Source organism: Mandrillus leucophaeus, unplaced genomic scaffold (assembly GCF_000951045.1).
Source record: "Mandrillus leucophaeus isolate KB7577 unplaced genomic scaffold, Mleu.le_1.0 Scaffold961, whole genome shotgun sequence".
NCBI lineage: Eukaryota > Metazoa > Chordata > Mammalia > Primates > Cercopithecidae > Mandrillus > Mandrillus leucophaeus.
This window is the reverse complement of record NW_012110486.1, coordinates 60,596-79,662: the sequence shown is the minus strand read 5'-3', so window position 1 is coordinate 79,662 and position 19,067 is coordinate 60,596. Positions and strand designations below refer to the sequence as shown.

Below are 19,067 nucleotides of genomic sequence, written 5' to 3'. Positions count from 1 at the left end.
GATGCCTCCTCCCAAGCTCCAGAAACTCTGACCCTCACACTGCTGGAGGGACCCCCTGAATTGCTGGTCAATATCGCTCACCCTCTACACTACATGTTGCATGTGCTTCTTCCAACAAGACCTAGAGAGGCACTGACGGCTAAATACCTGTCACCTGCCCCTTTCCCAGAGGTTGAACCTCCATGCACTCCCACTGCACAAATGAATCTTAAATGGTTGATATCATCTTCCAACCCCGGCCCTAAACGTATAGGCAAATCACAATTTTGGGGCATTAGTGTATCAGAAGGAAAGAAAACATAGAAGTAATGGAGACCAAAGTAGGTGAAGAATCTTTAGGAGAGAGCATTTAATTTTTTCAAAATGAAAAAAAAAAATATTGTCTTTCTTTTCTGGCTGATGCGCTTAGCTGTAGCTTGCTGAAGTGGCCAAGCAAGAGAGATTTAACCAGAGACGATGTGTCCAGTCACCAGCATAGAGACATCCTCTGTGTCACCATCCACACATAGGGCCTTCTGGTAGACCTCATGCAACGCCCTCCATGTTAATATTCATCGGAATACGGATAATTAGGGGAGTCAGCTAAACTGGAAAGGGAAAAAAATGCACACTCTGAATGGCAATGACTCCGTTACTAGCAGGTAGCACAGTGATTTCTAGGAAGCTGCCACTAGTATAGGTGTTAAGAAGTCCATTTTCTGACTGCTCTAGAATCTGTGTTTCTTAGTTTAATGAACATGACTTTATTATATCTGTAGTTTCAAAATAAAGAATCATTTAATTCTATTCCTCTGCCTGGAACTGAACACATAAAACATACAAAGGCAAATGTTCAAACTTATTTCTCTACATCTGTCCATAGAGCAAAGAGATATTGACATTTTCTATTTCAAATTATCAGTAAAAACAGGAACTCATTCTGCCTTACCTTGAAGAGGAATAACACACATATGCTCATCAGTAACAGACAATTTTGAGTGTACCAATTATCCTGGTAACAATTATATTTTATTTTATTTCTTTACATATTACTTATTACCTGCCTATCATATGCAACACACTTGGTTAGATTCAGAAATGTAAATTTTTGTTTTTGATATAGGTTCCAATATCCAAAGAGCTATAATGCAGAAACCATTTTACACAGATAAATAACTGTTCACATGTACAGTTACAACTTGTTAATTAGGCAATTGAGCCTATCCTTTGTGATTACACCAAGAGCAAACACTCGGAAGCTGGCAAGTGGTTTACTTCAGATGATATTTGAGTTCTACAAAATAGCACTAGTGATTGATTTTATGATCTCAGAAAACATAAATTGCTTGTAAAAATTTCTAATGCTTGCCACTTTTCCTTTTCTTTTTATCATTTCCTTTTTCATTTGGTATTTTTCTCTAAATAAAAAAAATACTACTAATAATATCTACCAAATTTGGGGTACTTATGATATACCATTGTGTTTGTTTTATTCACACATTATCTCATCATCTCTATTACTTGTTAAAATCTCCACTGCCATCAGGAACATAACTTCTTTTTTCCCTCATTTTGTGAGTGACTTTCTATGAATCCTAGAACCTTAGAACATAGAGGAACAGTAAACGTCTGTTATTGGTCATAAATTATCTCCAACAATGGTACTTTTGCATCTGTACTCTTCATTTGATTTCAAAATTTCTTTATTCTCTGCACTGAGATCTCCATATTGCAGAACATCAAGGCCAAGCCCTCCTATTTGCTCCACTAAGACTGACTTGTGGAGGCAAATGCAGTGTTTGGGTCATGGGAAAACATGCAAAGAAAGGCACAAAAAAGCTTTGAAATGATTAAAAATACTTAATTGACAGGATCTGGCAAGCAATTCCATGTGAAGTAGGCGGGAATTGGAACCTGGCCCACAAGGTTGATAGAACTGCCTTTCATCTGGTAAGACATTTAGCAGGTTGGGAAGAACATCATATAAGCACAAATTTGGAAACATCTAATGTGACCACATGGGCAGTATCCGCAGTATGGACACTAGACAGTAGTACAAACGGCAGGCCTACATGGAAGGTGCACATTCAGCAATGATCTTGGCTGCTCTGGAGAGTTCCATGGAGTCATGAAAGCAGAGGGACAGGTTGACCACACTGACCCCGGGCCACTCTCCCTGCCAGAGAACAAGGCTCTGGAGTGAATCCAGGAGAAGAGGCCCAGAAAGCTCCTGTCTCACCTCTGTCTCACATTGGCCCCTGTGCCCCTGCTGTGGAGGTCACTCTCAACACCCATCCTACATTTTTCCTTTGAAAATAAATTAGGACACCCATCACCAAAATTACTTACATATCAATCGTCAAATATCGTATATTTCTGTCTATGTCATCTATGGCTTTCATGTCCTCTGAAGTCAACTGGAATTCAAACACCTATCAAAGTAATAGAAAACTTTAATTATTTTTAGATTACATCATTGCCAATTGGGAACCACCAAGTACATCAGACAGTAGGGTGCAGAGACAATACTTAAAAGATCGATAAGTTTCCAAAATTTGTGAAAGACCTCTCTAAACATTCAAGTGGTCAATGAAAACCAGACGAAAAATAAACAAAAATCCATTCCCAGATAAAATATTTTGAAACTGCACAACACTGCAGACAAAGAGAATATCTCAAAAGATGCTGAGGAAGAAACAGAGCTGACATTGTGCCCACATGATAGGGTCATGTACCTAGAAGACCCACAAGAATCTAGAGGCAAATTTTATAATGTCTAGTGTAATTTAGTAGGTTTGATGAATAACATTGAATATCTCTCTCTCCAATGAGCAGGTATAATAGGAAAAAATAGTTTTCAACATGACTCAAGCCAATAATTGTCTAAATACTAACGATTTCACATTCAAAAGTTATGGGTACTCCACTGTGTAAATTTGGGAGACTCTAAATACCAAAAATATGTCACTCTTTCTAACTCATACAATCAAGTAAGTGTACAAATTCATAGGGAAACTGAAAGAGTGATACAGAAAATAAGAGAAAGAGAGAGTAAAAAATGATTCCTCAAGGATCTAGAACTAGAAATACCATTTGACCCAGCCATCCCATTACTTGGTATATACCCAAAGGATTATAAATTATGCTGCTATAAAGACACATGCACACGTGTGTTTACTGTGGCACTATTCACAATAGCAAAGACTTGGAATCAACCCAAATGTCCATCAGTGACAGACTAGATTAAGAAAACGTGGCACATATACACCATGGAATACGATGCAGCCATAAAAATGGATGAGTTGGTGTCCTTTGTAGGGACATGGATGCAGCTGGAAACCATCATTCTCAGCAAACTGTTGCAAGAACAGAAAACCAAACACCACATGTTCTCACTCATAGGTGGGAATTGAACAATGAGATCACTTGGACACAGGAAGGGAAACATCACACACCGGGGCCCATTGTGGGTTGAGAGGAGGGGAGAGAGAGAGCATTAGGAGATATACTTAATGTAAATGATGAGTTAATGGGTGCAGCACACTAACATGGCACATGTATACATATGTAACAAACCTGCACGTTGTGTGTCCCCTAGAACTTAAAGTATAATAAAAATAAATGACAACCATGTTGCACTTGATGAATCTAGGTAAGCGCATTTGTTGCATTATTCTTGTAGTATTTCTATACATTAGAAAGTCCACAAAACAAAAATGAAAAGCGATCAAAAACTATTGAAAGTATCAGTAATTACTAGGCGCGGTGGCTCTTGTCTGTAATCCTAGCACTTTGGGAGGCCGATGCAGGAGGTTTGCCTGAGTTCAGGAGTTCGAGAACAGCTTGGGCAACACAGTGAAACCCCATCTCTACTAAAATACAAAAAATTAGCTGGGTATTGCAGTGTGCGCCTGTAGTCCCAGCTACTCGGGAGGCTGAGGCAGGAGAACTGCTTGAACCCAGGAGGCGGAGGTTGCAGTTAGCCGAGATCGTGCCACTGCACTCAACCCTGGGTGACACAGTGAGACCCCATCTCCAAAAAAAAGAAAAAATTAACAGCAATGGAGAAAGTTATGAAATTAATGATATATTTGTTAAAAGATAATTTATTAATAAGTAGTGGGAAATTCATATGATCATGGATTGGAAATCTCAATATTGTCAAAGATTCGGTTCTCTCCACATTGATCTGCAGGCTTATTACAATGTCAACAAGAGATTAAAACATTTACTTGCTTGTGAAATTAATGAGATGATTCAAAATTTAAAATAACACATTAGTCAAGAATAGCTAAGATATTATTAAATAAATGAAGAAGTTAGAAAATTATTTGTAACATACTGGAAGTGAAACTTACTTTTTAATATTATAGTACAGAAAAGTAAATAACTGAACTGAAGATGGAAGACAGGCCAGATAATTGTTTATGGAAATTTCATATATGTTACAGGTAAAAAAAAAATCAAGTTATGTGAGCAAATATGAACTTTTCAATAAATGTTGGTGGGAAATTTTGCTAAAAATTCAAAACTTAGATATGCATGTTTGGATCCTTATTTCATATAGTATTTAAAAAGTCAATCCCATTCGAATTAACTAAATTTATAAGGAAAGAATATTAACAATTTTGTAAGATAACACAGTAAAATATTGTGATAGTCCCAATATAGGATAAGACACAAAATTCACCAACCACAAGAAAGAGGCATGAGAAATGAGTCTGCATGAAGGATAGAAACTTCTGTCTGTGAAAACATAACCACAGAGAATATGACAACACAGGTAAAATTTGGGAGATGTTATTTCAAGAATACATTCAAGTCTCATCCAGAATAAATACATATATGTGTATGGTTTCTAACTAATCTAAAATATATATTAAATAACACATGTCATGTATTATATAAATCTATATATACTAGATGAATTAGAGAACATACACATATGTATAAATACTGATAACTTCCACAGTCTTTCATAACTTTCATTTTTGTTTTGTGAATTTTCTAATGTATAAAAATAATTTTTAAATCATTTAATGAATGCCATTACCTAGATACATCAATTGTTTCATTGTTGTCATTTTTTACTCTCTCTTATTCTCTGTATCACTATTTCAGAGTATCCTATAGATTTTTTCACTTATTTAACTTAATGTTTTAGCAAATAGTGACATATACACATATACATGATATATGTCATATGTATGACGTAAGTTTTATAATATATATCATACATGATGCATGTTTTATATACCTATATGATTAATTAGAAAATATATATATATGTATGTATTCTGGATGTTAATTCTTTAGAGACTTGGATGAATTCTTGAGAATATATGAAATAATATATCAATTTATATATATTCATACATATACCTATTGATATTATTTTACACATCTCATCTAAATGATAGATTAATTAGGAACTGCCCTCCACAGTCACATGTCCCTGTACCCACTTGCTTGGTTCTATGAATTTCCAGCTCCTTCCAATAAGAGGTAACAATAAGAGGTGGTGTGTATTTCCCCACCCCTTGAGTCTGACCTATCCTATAACTTGCATTAGGTGATAGAATTTCCCAGAAGCAATGGTTGGCAGCTCTGAGCCTAGACATGAAAAGGCTTTGCACGTGTCCACTCACTGCCTTGGGGTCGTGCCCCGTCCTGAGATGAACCCTGGGCTGGATGGCTGGAGGATAAAGAACTGCATGGGAGAAGGGGGCGCTCAGACAGATGCCCCATGGACATCCTGAAGCAGAGCTGCCTCACTGCCCTGCATGCACATGAGAGCCCAGCTAGGAACAGAAGGACTGGACTGAGTTCAGGCTGAGCCCAGGCTAATTTTCTAACCATGGAATCTTGAGCTCAATAAATGCTTTTTCATTAAGCCTTTGTGTTAACTAGGTTTGTCTTATAACCTGACGTGTTGGAATAAATATGGTCTCCTACACATAAAAATAAAGATGAACAACCACCTCATAAAAAAAAAAAGGCAGAGTTAAACAAACAATTCACAAAGACAAAATTCTAAGAGAATAAATATAAGGAATTTATACTACATAAATATACAAAAAAAAATTCACGATGATTTGGAGACTAAAAAACATCTAATCAAACACTTCATTACAGAAAATTTTAAAAAAGACATATCCGTAGCAGAGGGATATGGATAGCTCTGACTTAACGCTAATTCAAATCTCTGGTTTTGATCCCATCCTATTTCTCTCCACCTGTGTTGCCTCTCCTGTGTCAGAGTAGAAGAAATCCTTGTAATGCACACAAAGAGTTCCTGCATAGGAAATACAGGAAATGGAGCTGGCCCAAGGGTGTCCTGAGAGCCTTACAAGAAGCACATGTGTGAAGCACACTGTGCAGCAGCCCTGCGGCCCACAGCCCGGCTCCTCACCTTCATGTTCTCTCTGATCCGCTGCTCAGTGTAGCTCTTGGCCAGGACCACAACCCCACGCTGCAGCTGGTAGCGCAGGGCAATCAGGGCTGGGGTTCGCTTGTGCTTTTTTGCCAAGGCACAAAGGACTGGGTCCTCCAAGAGAACCGGGGAGTTCTGATCCACCCTGGAAGGAAAGGCGGAAATGCTGAAACCCTGAGGCTGGGGATACAGTTTGTTAGGTGGCTCCCTAAACAGACTAAGGCATCCACTCTGCACCAGAGCTTCTCAAGTGAGGCCCCTGAACAGCAACTTCAACATCACCTGGGATCTTGTCAGAAATGCAAATTCTTCCCTCATCCCAAGTCAGCTGTCCGTCAACTCCAGGAAACAACACGATCTGATTCATTGGTTTTTTTTTTTAGCAAACCAGTGTTTTAGGTAAACTTCCTGTATCTCTTATTACCATTGTTTTTCTCTATGGGATCCCAGAGCACTAAAGGCCACCAGAACAATGTCTTTTGACTTGCAGAAATCCAGCAGTTTTCTCTGGTTGAAGTAAGGATGACATTCCACCTGCAGATGAGCATAATGGAAAAGCATCAGATAATCCAAAAGTTATATTAATATTAAGATCACAAAAGTAAAAGAAGCCGAATAATATAGAGCATTAAATTTGAACTGAGAGTATTTGCCAAAAAATGATGTTTTACATACAACTTAATTTTATATCCCTCTCTCCTAAGAAAATTGAAATGCTATTTCTGAGCAAAACCAACCTGTACGAACCCTATCCTGGTTTCCCAGTAACTCTGCCCACTAGAAGGAGACACAGCCAATTTCAGAGCTGGGATAAGGTAAGATTCTTTGAGCCTTAGGCATCAAATTGTGCCAGAAATCAAGAATTTGGTCAAAGACTCATGAAAGCATGTTTAAAAGAAAAAAGAACTGATTTCCTAATTGATATCAAAAATGCATGCATATATATGTATGTTTTCTAATTCATCTGCGTTATTAATATGCATATCATATATGCCATCTATGATATATATATATAAAAAATAGATGAACTAGAAAATATACATATACACATAAATACTGATAACTTTCATAGTCTTTCATTACTTTTCCTTTTTGTACGATGGATTTGTATGGTGACATCCCAAATGTCACCAGTGGGTTTCCTATGAAACAAGTGCTTTGTCTTTTATACTTGCCCTCATGAGTCTTTGATCAAATTCTTCTTTCAGATAGATAGATAGATAGATAGATATACTGAATAGATGTGAGCATTAAAAATAAGTAAAATGAATTAAAAATCACAGCAGAAAAAATCCATGAGTCTATAGTAATTAGTGTGAATGAAAAAATGAACATTTGTCTACTCTGATGGTGGTCATTACAGCAATTACATTCACAATACATTGCTAATTGAAGGAAGAAGTTATTTTTTACCCTGACTTAGAGGAATAATAGTATATTATTTTTACTTGCTGAGAAATTACTTTTAGTTAAATGTCAGGTAAGAACAGTTAAACAAGTGGTTGAAATTGTAAATGATTATGTAAAAACACCAAGGAAATAACAAATAGGAAATAACAAAGAGGAAAACAGAAATACAATACAAAAAAGTTCAAATCACTGATGTATACGCAATCATAGGTGAAAATGTGTCATGGGAATATGACTACTTCTGTTGAGAATTAGCTCCCAGCAGATTACTAGCAATTGTTCAAGAGAAAACGTATATTAAAACAATAGATGTGACCATTGTTAGCTTAACCAAGTTTTTAAAACTAGGTTCACCACTAGTGGGGCATTCTGTGATTGTATGCAGTCTAGTGTGATGCAGTTTGAAAAACATGGCATGATAAAAACATTTTCTTGCCCCAAAGATTTAAGCCAATGTAATAAAATACTCACATCTAATGTTTAATTTACAGAAACTTTCAACAACTGGGAAAAACAAGTTAACTGATATCAAAATACAACAATATAAAAACAATTGAATTCTGGTTAAAAAAAGAAGAGCCACAAAAGATATTTTGATTAAACAATGGAAAATTCAAATATGGACTGGATACCAAATGACATGAGGGCGCTGTAGATGATGTTCTTAGATACAGTAATGACACTGTAACTGGGAGAATATCTTCATTCCTGTGACATGCTTGGAGAGGTCTCTAGGGGTCAATTGTCATCTTTACAATTTACCTTGAAGAAGTTCTAGAAGCATTATATGTATTTATGCAGATATACTCCATATAACGTTGCAAAATGTTAGTAATTTTGAATACAAATGGTAACATGGGTCTCCAGTATTATCTTTACCAAATTTTTGGAAAGTTTGAAAATTGCCATAATAAAAATTGGGGAACTACTAATATTAAAATAACATTAATTTCTCAATGCTTTTATTAAATTACCATGGCACCATATCACTATACCAAATTCATAAATTTTATGCATTTATGTATTTCCACTGTTGATCTTTACTCATTGACTCTAAGTTTTTAAAAATGAAATAAAACAAAACAGTGTAAGTTACTGGGAAAGGTGTAGTGACTTTAATGCTGAAATGTGTGTAACATTTGGGGGCAGTCAATTTGATCAAAGAGGCCTGGAATCAACAATCAGAGCTCTGGGATAAGATGGAATTATCTCTAGGCTATGAAAGAACCATGCATAGAATAGATGTGTTTAAGCAGCTGATTGCATGACAGACTCCAAAGAACAGCAGCCGACTAGGAGCGGGGCAGTCATTGGTCAGCTCAATGTTCTGCTAAATATTTCTCAGTGTTGATTTCATCCACTGTGAACATGTATCTCTGTAAACAGGTCATTTTCTCTTTCTACCATGGATGACCTTCATTGTCTGCAGATAATTTTTAGTGTATCTATGCCCTTGGTCAAGAAGTATGAAAGCAGAGATACCAAGAAGCACTGAGACATCTGAACTCCATGGAAATCCCTAGTATTTCTCTTCTCTTACTCTCTCTCTCTCCTTATGTACTGTACATTCCGTCTTTTCATGGCTTCATATCTGTGCACACTTCCATCCAAATCACCTTCACCCATCCACTCGTGGGTCATCTTTCATAGCTTAGGGGTAAGTCCACCTTTCCCTGAGACTAATTGGCAATCCTTGGCCTCCTTGATCAAACTGACTTTCCCTAAATATAACTCACAATTCAGCATCAAAGTTACAACACCTTTTCGTAAGACTTTTCTAAGCCGGGTACAAGTAAGAGCCCTCTATGCCCTTCGAGACAGAGGCTTTGCTCTCTAGAATCTTCTCTTTTACAAAGATCAGTGGGACTAAATGAATGGATACTTGGCCAATAGGACAGAAAGAGGGGCATGAAGGGCAGAAAAGAGAGGAGGCTGAGGGCGCTCACCTGGTTGCAGACAGGTTTGTACTTGAGCCCTGGCTTATTAAGGATCATTTCCAGCTGCCTGCGGTTGAAGTTGGACACCCCGATGGACTTGGCCAATCCTGCATCTTTACATTTCTCCATGGCCTGGGAAAAAGGAATTGTGAGGTATCATTTATGTAGTCGACTGAAGATCAAGATAAATGTAACGTAGAACTGTGAAAGCAACAACTGTGTAGATATGACAATCAACTAGCTAGTTGTGATTCTTAAAAGGGAGAAAATAAATCAGAAAATTGGGGAGGAAGATAGTGATTGCAAGAGTAAGAATTTCTGTTTCCTCCTTAGGAAACTGGAGAGTCTAGTGCACAGGCAAGGAAAGAAATCCCAGTCCTCCTTACCCCCAACCCTTCTCCTCCACTTCTCTCTTTTGTATGCCTGTCATTTCTTTTTCTTCACTGCTCACAAATCTACCTTTGTAAAACTCCTAAATTTTTGATACAATGGTGCATTTTCCATTCTTGTACTTGGAAGATAGGAACCAGATGTCTCCTATTCCATCTTTCTTATCTGTGCTCTCCTCCAAGCACTTACCTCCCACGTAGCACAGAGATCCACTGTGTCAAATAGTACTTTTCCATTTTCATCTTTTGGGATCATCTCCTCACCTGGCTGAAGTAGAAGCAGTCAATTTAGTGATGTCACAAATCAATTTCTCCACATAAATTTCCCCACACATAGCCATGCTCTGAGGTACATTTAAGGACACTAATCCTCCTTGAGGTAGGTGATGCAATGCTCCAGAGAGTGATACATACAAAGTGTGCTACATATGAAGGTATCAGGAATGTCTTCAGGAGACAGGCTTCTTCTAATCTCTTATAACTATTATATGTATAAATAAATACCATCTTTCTTGTTGCTAATGGAGTGTCATCATTGACTTACATTACTTTCTTCTGCTCCTATAATTTTCTCTGTAGCAATACCTCTCTTCAAATGCAAAAGACCTTAATATTCAGGAATAATAGATAGTACTTTTGACCCAGATGCCACTATCAGAGTTCTTTATCTCCCTGAACATATGATGTTCCATGGACAGGACCATGAACCAATCATGGTCAATGGAGGTGTTTTCAAGGCCAGTTTGGAAGTTGGGAGATGCACAGGAGCTCATGGTAATGACCATGAGCCTGAAATTGCTCCAAAGCCATAAATACCACCAATGAAAAAGGTTGGAACAAATACTTAAAATCCTTTTGTAATAAAGCAGAGATAAGGATGGAGAAAGGATTTATTTTTAGAGATTTTATCAAATTCTTAATGTAGCCATGGCTTTGACTTTCATATCTAACTCACCCTTGCATTAACTAGCCTAAGGAGATTTCCATAACCTTAAAACAAAAGTTACGAATGACACAAGAATTCATCGCTAAGCAAGAATAAAAACTCAATGTGAAAAGAGAGGATGCATAAGCAACAGTTTCCCATTAAGATTTGTAGTTTAAGAGACTCCAGGACTGAGTTCTTGCCCCTTGAAAGGAGTCAAGAGGATGGAAACTCATTGTGCACCCTATGTGCCACAGCTTTTCTGGACACCACAACTTCATGAAACTCTGTGTCTGTGAACATCCCAAGAGGTGAACTCAGGAGTCATAACTAAGACCTTGTGCCTTCAACGAGATGATTGTCATTTCCTCAAGTTTTTAAAGCAGATGGTTTGAGGATTCTGCACTCTCTTTTCTTGTACACATGCATCACGGAAGTATGGATTCAAAATGTATTCAATAGAAAGGGATTTAGGAGTTATGTTTAGGGCTCTTCTTCCATGTTATAATCCCTATGTCCTCCTAAGAAAATGCTTAGTTCAAATATCCATGAAAACAACATTTATGATGACAACAAAAGTGAAATAAATTTGATCACAAAACTACCTACCTTTAGAGACACTGGAAAATGAATAAGATAAAGGTCAACATAGTCCAATTGGAGATTTTTCAGTGACCTTTCCAAGGCTGGTCGGACCAACTCTGGTCGATGGGAATTGCACCAAAGCTGCAGAGGTGAGAGAAAGGAAGTTGTGTAATGAAAACTTGAGCCAATTTTACTAGTTTGCTCGACCTAATATTTAGACATTTTCTCCTACTTTAAAACTAATGACCACAGGCAAACTTATTCTCTCTCTTCTTGTGATGCCTTTTGTTCCGCCATATCCTGATGAACTTTGTAATATGTTGGATATATAGTTAGTACATATACTGAAAGAAAGAGTGAAATTACTCCAAAAGTAAAAGTTGTTATCAAATCATAAGCATACCCATTATCTGAATTATCTTTGGTATGTTTTATAACTCATGTTAGTAGTGTAATTCACCAATTCAGCCCAATGGGCAAGACTAAGTATCTTTGTGGTTTAGAAACTGAGGAGGCAAATACAGTTTTTAATATGTTAACTTGTGCTGGACACAATTTAAAACAATGTAGGTGTCATTGTTTTATACGCACAGAGCTCTCTTACGTTGCTTTCTGTCTCTTTCTCTGATCAAGATGATAATGGAAACTCAGAATCCTAACAAATGTAAGAAATTCACCCAGGAGGTAAGACATAACATAATTTGATTAAGGTTATCTCTGATTCTATAGTCTATGTTAAACCATAGTGATCTGTGCTGACCTCAAAGAGTAAAGGGCCTTTGGAGTCATGAGTTGGAACACTGCGAAGATGAGAAAGTCATCTTCATTTTCTGCCTTTGATTTTATTTTCATACATGAATAATTGTGAATAAATTGAAATGAATAAGCACAATTCACCCTCAACTATGGATCCAGTCATAGAATTCCCACCGCCACACAATCACCATAAACACATGTACATACAATCTCGTCATAGGCACGGTACCTTTGAAGTGTAGAATATGTCTTCTCTCTTCACAGTGCCATCTGCAATCTTGCTTCGGATGGCCAGTCCAACCTGCTCCTCATTATTATAAATATGTGCACAATCAACATGGCGGAACCCAACTTCTATTGCCAGTTTGGTGGCCTCTAGAGCTTTATCTTTAGGAACCTAGGGGAGCAACCAAAGGTAGTATTTTCTGACTGATGTGCCTGAGAGTTAGTTCAGGCACTAGCAGCAACGTTTACAAAAATCACCTTTTCCTCCTTTCTTGGATGAGTTCTGTCTATGGAATCATAAGCCCATCCCAGTCTGTCTGGGTCTTTCCTGGTTAGTAATAACAGTTGGGCATAGCAGGAACTTCTGCAGTCCCAGAAAATCACTGCTTGACCACTAGCTTAGAAGTATCCCTACAACAACTTCCGGTTCAGTGATTTTTTGGCAAAATTAACAGGTCGCAACCTCTAGTTATAGATATAATCTTAATTATTTTTAGTATGATGAAATTAACATGAGGAAATAGCCACATGGAAGGAATTATGAAGGAATGCAGTGTAAGCTCCTGCGATTCCTCTCCCACCCTGTTGCTGCACAGCACGCACTGACTTTATCGAGCATCATATTTTTTCAATGCATGTGAACTGTTGTCGACAAGAGATGCTCTCTACATACTCCATTAATAAGATTTTGTCTGGGACTGCTTACGTTGATTTACTCTGCCTAGCAGACGCAACACTTCCAGTCCCCAAAAGAAAGCAGGTGCACAGAAACTCCGCAGTTTACATAAACTGTTACGTAGAACCACCATTCTTATCAGCTAGGAAATAGTGAGAAATCCACCTTATCTGATACCAGCAGGTTTATACTGGAAACAGGTCTGTCTATGGATAGCAGTCTATTATGTTAAGTCTTTTCTACCCAGTCTTTGGCCATTCTGTCTGTATGATAGAACAAAATACTAGGAGTAAAGATGTACACACTAAGGATATTGATTTGTATATATAAGAAATAGACTGCAGGGTGTACGTGATTAGCAAAATGGGGTTCAGCTCCATAAATTCAAGGCAATTCTTTTAGGAAACATATGATTGCAGTGAAATTTATAATTATTGACCTATTTAACAAATGTGGATACAGATTTGAAAGTATATCTTTTACATGACAAAAGCAGAAACAAAGCCAACTATTTTCCCAGCTTGAAAGTATTTCAGAGGCTTTCTTTTTCCCATGAAATTACAAGGAACTAGGTACAGGGTCTCACAGCCCACTCCTCATACCATCCTTGACCATTTCTTTGCTGTGCGAGCACTCAAAGGCTCACCGAGGCCGGAGTTTCAGTGGTGTTCTCATCTTTACTTCCTCTCCGTGACAATTTATATTAAAGTAAACCAGTCCTGTCAATGGTCTTCAAAATGTCCCTTTGTAAATACTTATATCTTATAGGTGAGAAATGCAAGACTCAAATTTTATATAACTAATCTCTATTCACACACATTGTATTCCGAAGACAGTCTTCAGATATAAGTTTTCCTCCAGTGTAGAAATAGCTAAGTCTAGAAAATAAAATCTAGTCCATTAATTTTCTCATCAAAGAAACAAGAAATTTCTGTTACAGTATTTTTATACAAATTTGACCCATATTAACAAAGACAAAGAATTTAAACGGTCCTTGTTAGGTTTTACTTTTTTTTTTTTTTCTTAAAATGAGGATATTTTATCGTTTCAGATAATTTTCCCAGAGTTGAGAGTAGCACATGGGAAATTCTCTTTAGTCCAGCTCTAGTATTACAGTTTGGTGCACGAGGCTGCCCAACAGAACAGTGATACTCTCCCAACAGATTTCATGCAACCCGTCTCCACTAACTTTTGCCATAAAGATTCCTCTGAATTGTGTCTTCTTGGAAGAAGTAAATATCTGTTCAACTACACAAAGAAACAGAGAAACCACTCCCATTGCAATCAATCTTCAAGAGAGGGAGCAGGCAGGCCATGTTCTTTCTGCGGAGTTTTATAGACTCTGACAGGCTGTGAAATAAACATAAACAGAAGACAAAACAGTGCCCCAAATAAGCAGTAGATGACCCTGTGACCAGACTGCATTGCAGAACAAAGACTGTCGTTTAAAGGGGAGTCATGCAGGTAACTTGGGAACACAAGCCTGACAACCTGGTCAGCTTCCACTTATTCTAGCTTCCACTTACTCTAGCTCCTTTGAACTCTCAACACTAAAAATATTATTATTACCTCTGCAGGCGCATAGGTGCCAAATCCCAGGACGGGCATGAAGTGGCCATCATTCAGCTTCACACGCTGATGTTTCGAATCCATTTCTGTCACTGGCCTGGTTGGCAAATGTGTCTTTCTTCCTCCCTCACAGGCTATAAGAGCAATTAGCTGGCAACGCCCCTGGACATACTGTCTGTGGGTTAACCAACGGCATGTGAGGGGAGGGACAGAGGCAGTCTTACACAAGCAGTGATAAAAATGGAATCCAGTCCAACTGTTTCTTATCTAAGAAAATTGATAAGTAAATTATCAGGTGGGCATGATACACTCATTAATTTCTCTCACAAGTATTTTTGCTGTTCCAAATCTCTCTATATATATGATATAAATTATTCAAAGAGATTTGTAGAACAAATGGTGACTTTACATAAGACTACAGAAAAGGAGCTACTAAGCTCTTTTTGGTGTGTGCCATGATGATGTTCCTTCTGTATCTTACAGCATTTGAAATGACTAGTTTTCATTTTTCTCTCACAGACACACAATTTAAAGGAATGACTAATGAGCACTTCTTTAAAATATTGCCCTCAATTAAAAATTAAAGTTAAAATTTTAAAATGTGTTATTTTTTTCATCAGCAAGTTTATTGTTTCTTTCTTATTAACCTTATGAGAGAAATATCCCTTCCTGATCAAAGTGCAGTCCTGATAAAGTTGTAATCCTGATGTGGGTGTAAATAAAAAATAAAATTTGATGTGGTTTTATTGGAGGATTTCTTATTAACAGCGTTTGGACTTTGGATATACTTTGTAATATGCAAACTGTGCCTTATTTTATTTGTCTTATCCAGCCAGTTTTATGAGTTACTATCAAAAAGTAACAAGCCAAACACCTGATAACTATTAGATATACTTTCTAATATTGTTAAACATTATTCATAAGGAAAAACTGGTAACTAATGACATATAAACTGGTGAATAATCCTCACATAGGATAATTTTTACTTCATTCTCCCTTTGGAGGGCAGGTTAGAACATGAATGTAGTTTGCATGATCCATGATTCACATCTTGGAGTAGTCACAACTTGCAGTGCTGTGATTGCTTCTATTTATTTCTTTATAAAACAAACAGAAATTGAAACATAAGTAAATTGTTATACATTGACATAAATGTAATATTATAAAGATATTGAAATTTTTCAACAAGATGGTGGATTATAAGACTCCCATATGACTCATAGAAACATCAGAAAGTATCTAAAATTGACTGAAGTAAACTTATTTATTTATGGAGTAGCTCAGTAGCTCAGTAGAGATTCAGGGCGACTATACACATACAGATGTTACAGGCAAAAGACTAGGGGAAGAGACATGCAATAGTCCATCTAAGTCATTGAGAGAAACTGTGAAATTTTGTGAAATTTTTTAATAGTAAGTGATTCAAAAGCCATTGGTTATTTGGGGAAAAATAAAATGGCAAAAACAATCCATGTAGGTGCGTGTTCAGAAACAAACTAAGAAGGCCTTGAGGTTTTATGTAGGGCTGATGCCTTGACTGAGAACCTGACACACGTACGAGCTGATGACTGTCATGAGATAACAAATCTATACATCGTAAAAAAGATGTTTTATTTTTTTCAAATGCCCAGTTAAATAAAATAACAAGGCATACAGGCCGGGCATGATGGCTCATGCCTGTAATCCCAGCACTTTGGGAGGACAAGGAGGGCAGATCACGAGGTCAGGAGAAGGAGACCATCCTAGCTAACATGGTGAAACGCCATCTCTACTAAAATCAAAAAAAAAAAAAAAATAGCTGGATGTGGTAGTGAGCACCTGTAGTCCCAGCTACTCGGGATTCCCCTGCTAAAGCAGGGGAATCACTTGAAACCGGGAGGCAGAGGTTGCAGTGAGCCAAGATGGCACCACTGTACTCCAGCCTGGTGACAGAGCAAGACTCCAGCTCAAAAAAATAAAACAAGATAACAAGGCATAAAAGACACAAGAAATCACAGTCCATTATGAGAAAGAAAATAAATCAGTAGAAATCATTCCTGAAGAATCACAGGTATTAAAATTAGTAGAGAAGCATTTAAACAACTGTCTTAAATATGCTAAAATTGCTAATGAAAACTATGGATTAAGAACTACAGAAAATCTGGGGAAAAAAAAGAAAATCTAAATATAGTCATAACACAGAAACTATAAAAAAGAAAAGGAAACAAATTGGAGGGAGAATAAAATCATCAAAACCTTTTCAAATTGGTTAAAGACAAGAATCTACAAATTCAGGCAACTTAAAGAACTGCATATAGCATAAACTCAAAGAGACTCAGACCTGTATGTGTTATCATCCAACTCTAAAAGCCAGACAAAGAGATAATCTTTACATAGCAAGAGATTTTGGGAAGCTGAGGTGGGTGGATCACCTGAGGTCAGGAGTTTGAGACCAGCCTGGATAATATGGTGAAACCCTATTTCTACTAAAAATACAAAAAATTAGCTGGGCATGGGGGCACACATCTGTAATTCCAGCTACTCGGGAGACTAAGCCAGGAAAATAGCTTAAATCCGAGAGGCGGAGGTTGCAGTGAGTCGAGATTGCACCATCGCACTCCAGTTTGCGCAACAAAAGCAAAACTCTATCTAAAACAAAAACAACAACAAAAATAAAAAGCAGGAGAGAAAGATGATGCATGGAGTGCAAGGGATCCTGGACAAGATGATCCACAGATTTCTTATGAGAGTCTTTGGAAGATATAGTAGGTGATATATTTAATGTGATCAATAAAGAAATAATTTCACCCAATAATTTCATGCTTGGCAAAAAAAAAATTATTCCAACTTTTTTAAATTTTTTTTTTTTGAGATGGAGTTTTGCTCTGTCACCAGGTTGGAATGCAGTGGTGCGATCTCAGCTCACTGCAATCTCTGCCTCCCGGGTTCAGCAATTACCCTGCCTGAGCCTCCTGAGTAGCTGGGACTATAGGCAGGCACAACCACACCCAGCTAATTTTGGTATTTTTAGTAGAGACAGGGTTTCACCACAGTGGCCAGGATGGTTCAATCTCTTGACCTCATGATTCCCCACATTGGCCTCCCAATGTGCTGGAATTACAGGCGCTAGCCACCACACCCAGCCAAATTATTTCTTAAAAATTAGAAAGTTTTTAAGACTATGTGATGTAAAAGCTGAAGGAGTTCATTGCCATTAGAACTGCTCTACAAGAAATGCTAAAGAGAGTAATTCGTTCTGAAATGAAAGAATTTTAGACAGCAACATGGAGTCATATAGAGGTATAAAGAACTCTCGTAAAGGTAGGTGTAAGAAAAATGTGGAAACACATATTTGTGAAAGTTTGCTTTTGATTGTCATTTTCTTCAAGATTTTCATTACAAATGTGTACGAATAAGAATACATTTCTGTTAACATGTACACCACATATAAAGTTGTAATTAGTGACATCAATAATATGAAGTGGAAACGTAGCTGTGGAAAAGTAGAGTTTTTGTAAGGAATCGAAGTTCACATTGATTTCAATGTGGATGGTATAACTATGGGATGCAGTATGTCATTTCAGTGGTAACTACAAAGAAAATAATTACAGATTATGCACAAGATAAATTAAAAAGGGTATACAAATTTCAGCAAAAAATCATAGAAACCCCAAAATATTGTTAGTTGAGTAGATAAAGAACAAAAAGCTGAAGACATAAACTTCTTTCTTACATACAAAATCCAATCAGTTTATCTCAAGAATCTCCAAAGCCTTATCAGGTTTAGAAGCAACTTAAACGTCTAAAATGCAAAGATGTATCTGAGATCCAAGACAAATTTCTACCAGCTATGAGCCGGTAAAATCAAAAACAAGTTATTTACTTTCAAATGACAATGGTTTTATAGGCAGCGGTTGAACAATCTCATTTCAAAAGGGAAATATCAGTTGAAAGAGAAGAAGAAGAGACTTCATGCAAGTCGTAAACCCAACAGGGCAGAAATTAAATCTTAAACTTGCAAAATCATCTTCCGTGACTCTATATTCTTCATTCTGGGCACACTGGTGCCAGGGGTAGGCTTCTGGGGCTTTGGGCAGCACTGTACCTGTGGCTTTGCAGGGTGCAGCCCACATGGCTGCTCTCACAGTTTGGAGTTTAATGCCCCTGGCTTTTCCAGGCTGAAGTTGTAAGCAGCTGATAGATT

General features: G+C 37.3%; 1 protein-coding gene across 1 annotated transcript; it reads right to left on the bottom strand.

Annotated features, from left to right (window-relative positions):
* Positions 1 to 321: 321 nt before the first annotated feature.
* On the bottom strand, positions 322 to 17,470 carry LOC105532490 (aldo-keto reductase family 1 member C1 homolog). The gene is made up of 10 exons (XM_011970672.1): positions 17,371 to 17,470; positions 14,885 to 15,151; positions 12,644 to 12,811; positions 11,683 to 11,799; positions 10,339 to 10,416; positions 9,769 to 9,891; positions 6,837 to 6,946; positions 6,392 to 6,557; positions 2,329 to 2,411; positions 322 to 587 (listed from the first exon to the last, which is right to left on the bottom strand). The coding sequence occupies exons 2-10, from the start codon at positions 14,966 to 14,968 to the stop codon at positions 545 to 547; spliced, it is 972 nt and encodes a 323-aa protein (XP_011826062.1). The 5' UTR covers positions 14,969 to 15,151; positions 17,371 to 17,470; the 3' UTR covers positions 322 to 544.
* Between the last annotated feature and the right edge of the window lie 1,597 nt (positions 17,471 to 19,067).

Bases quoted from the DNA above. Each gene is read 5' to 3' on its own strand.
- LOC105532490 (XM_011970672.1), bottom strand. From the start codon at position 14,968: ATGGATTCGAAACATCAGCGTGTGAAGCTGAATGATGGCCACTTCATG. The intron at 10,417-11,682 runs GTAGGTAGTTTT...CTTCTACTTCAG, and splicing joins ATTTTCCAGTGTCTCTAAAG to CCAGGTGAGGAGATGATCCC. The intron at 2,412-6,391 runs GTGAGGAGCCGG...TTACTTTGATAG, and splicing joins GGATCAGAGAGAACATGAAG to GTGTTTGAATTCCAGTTGAC.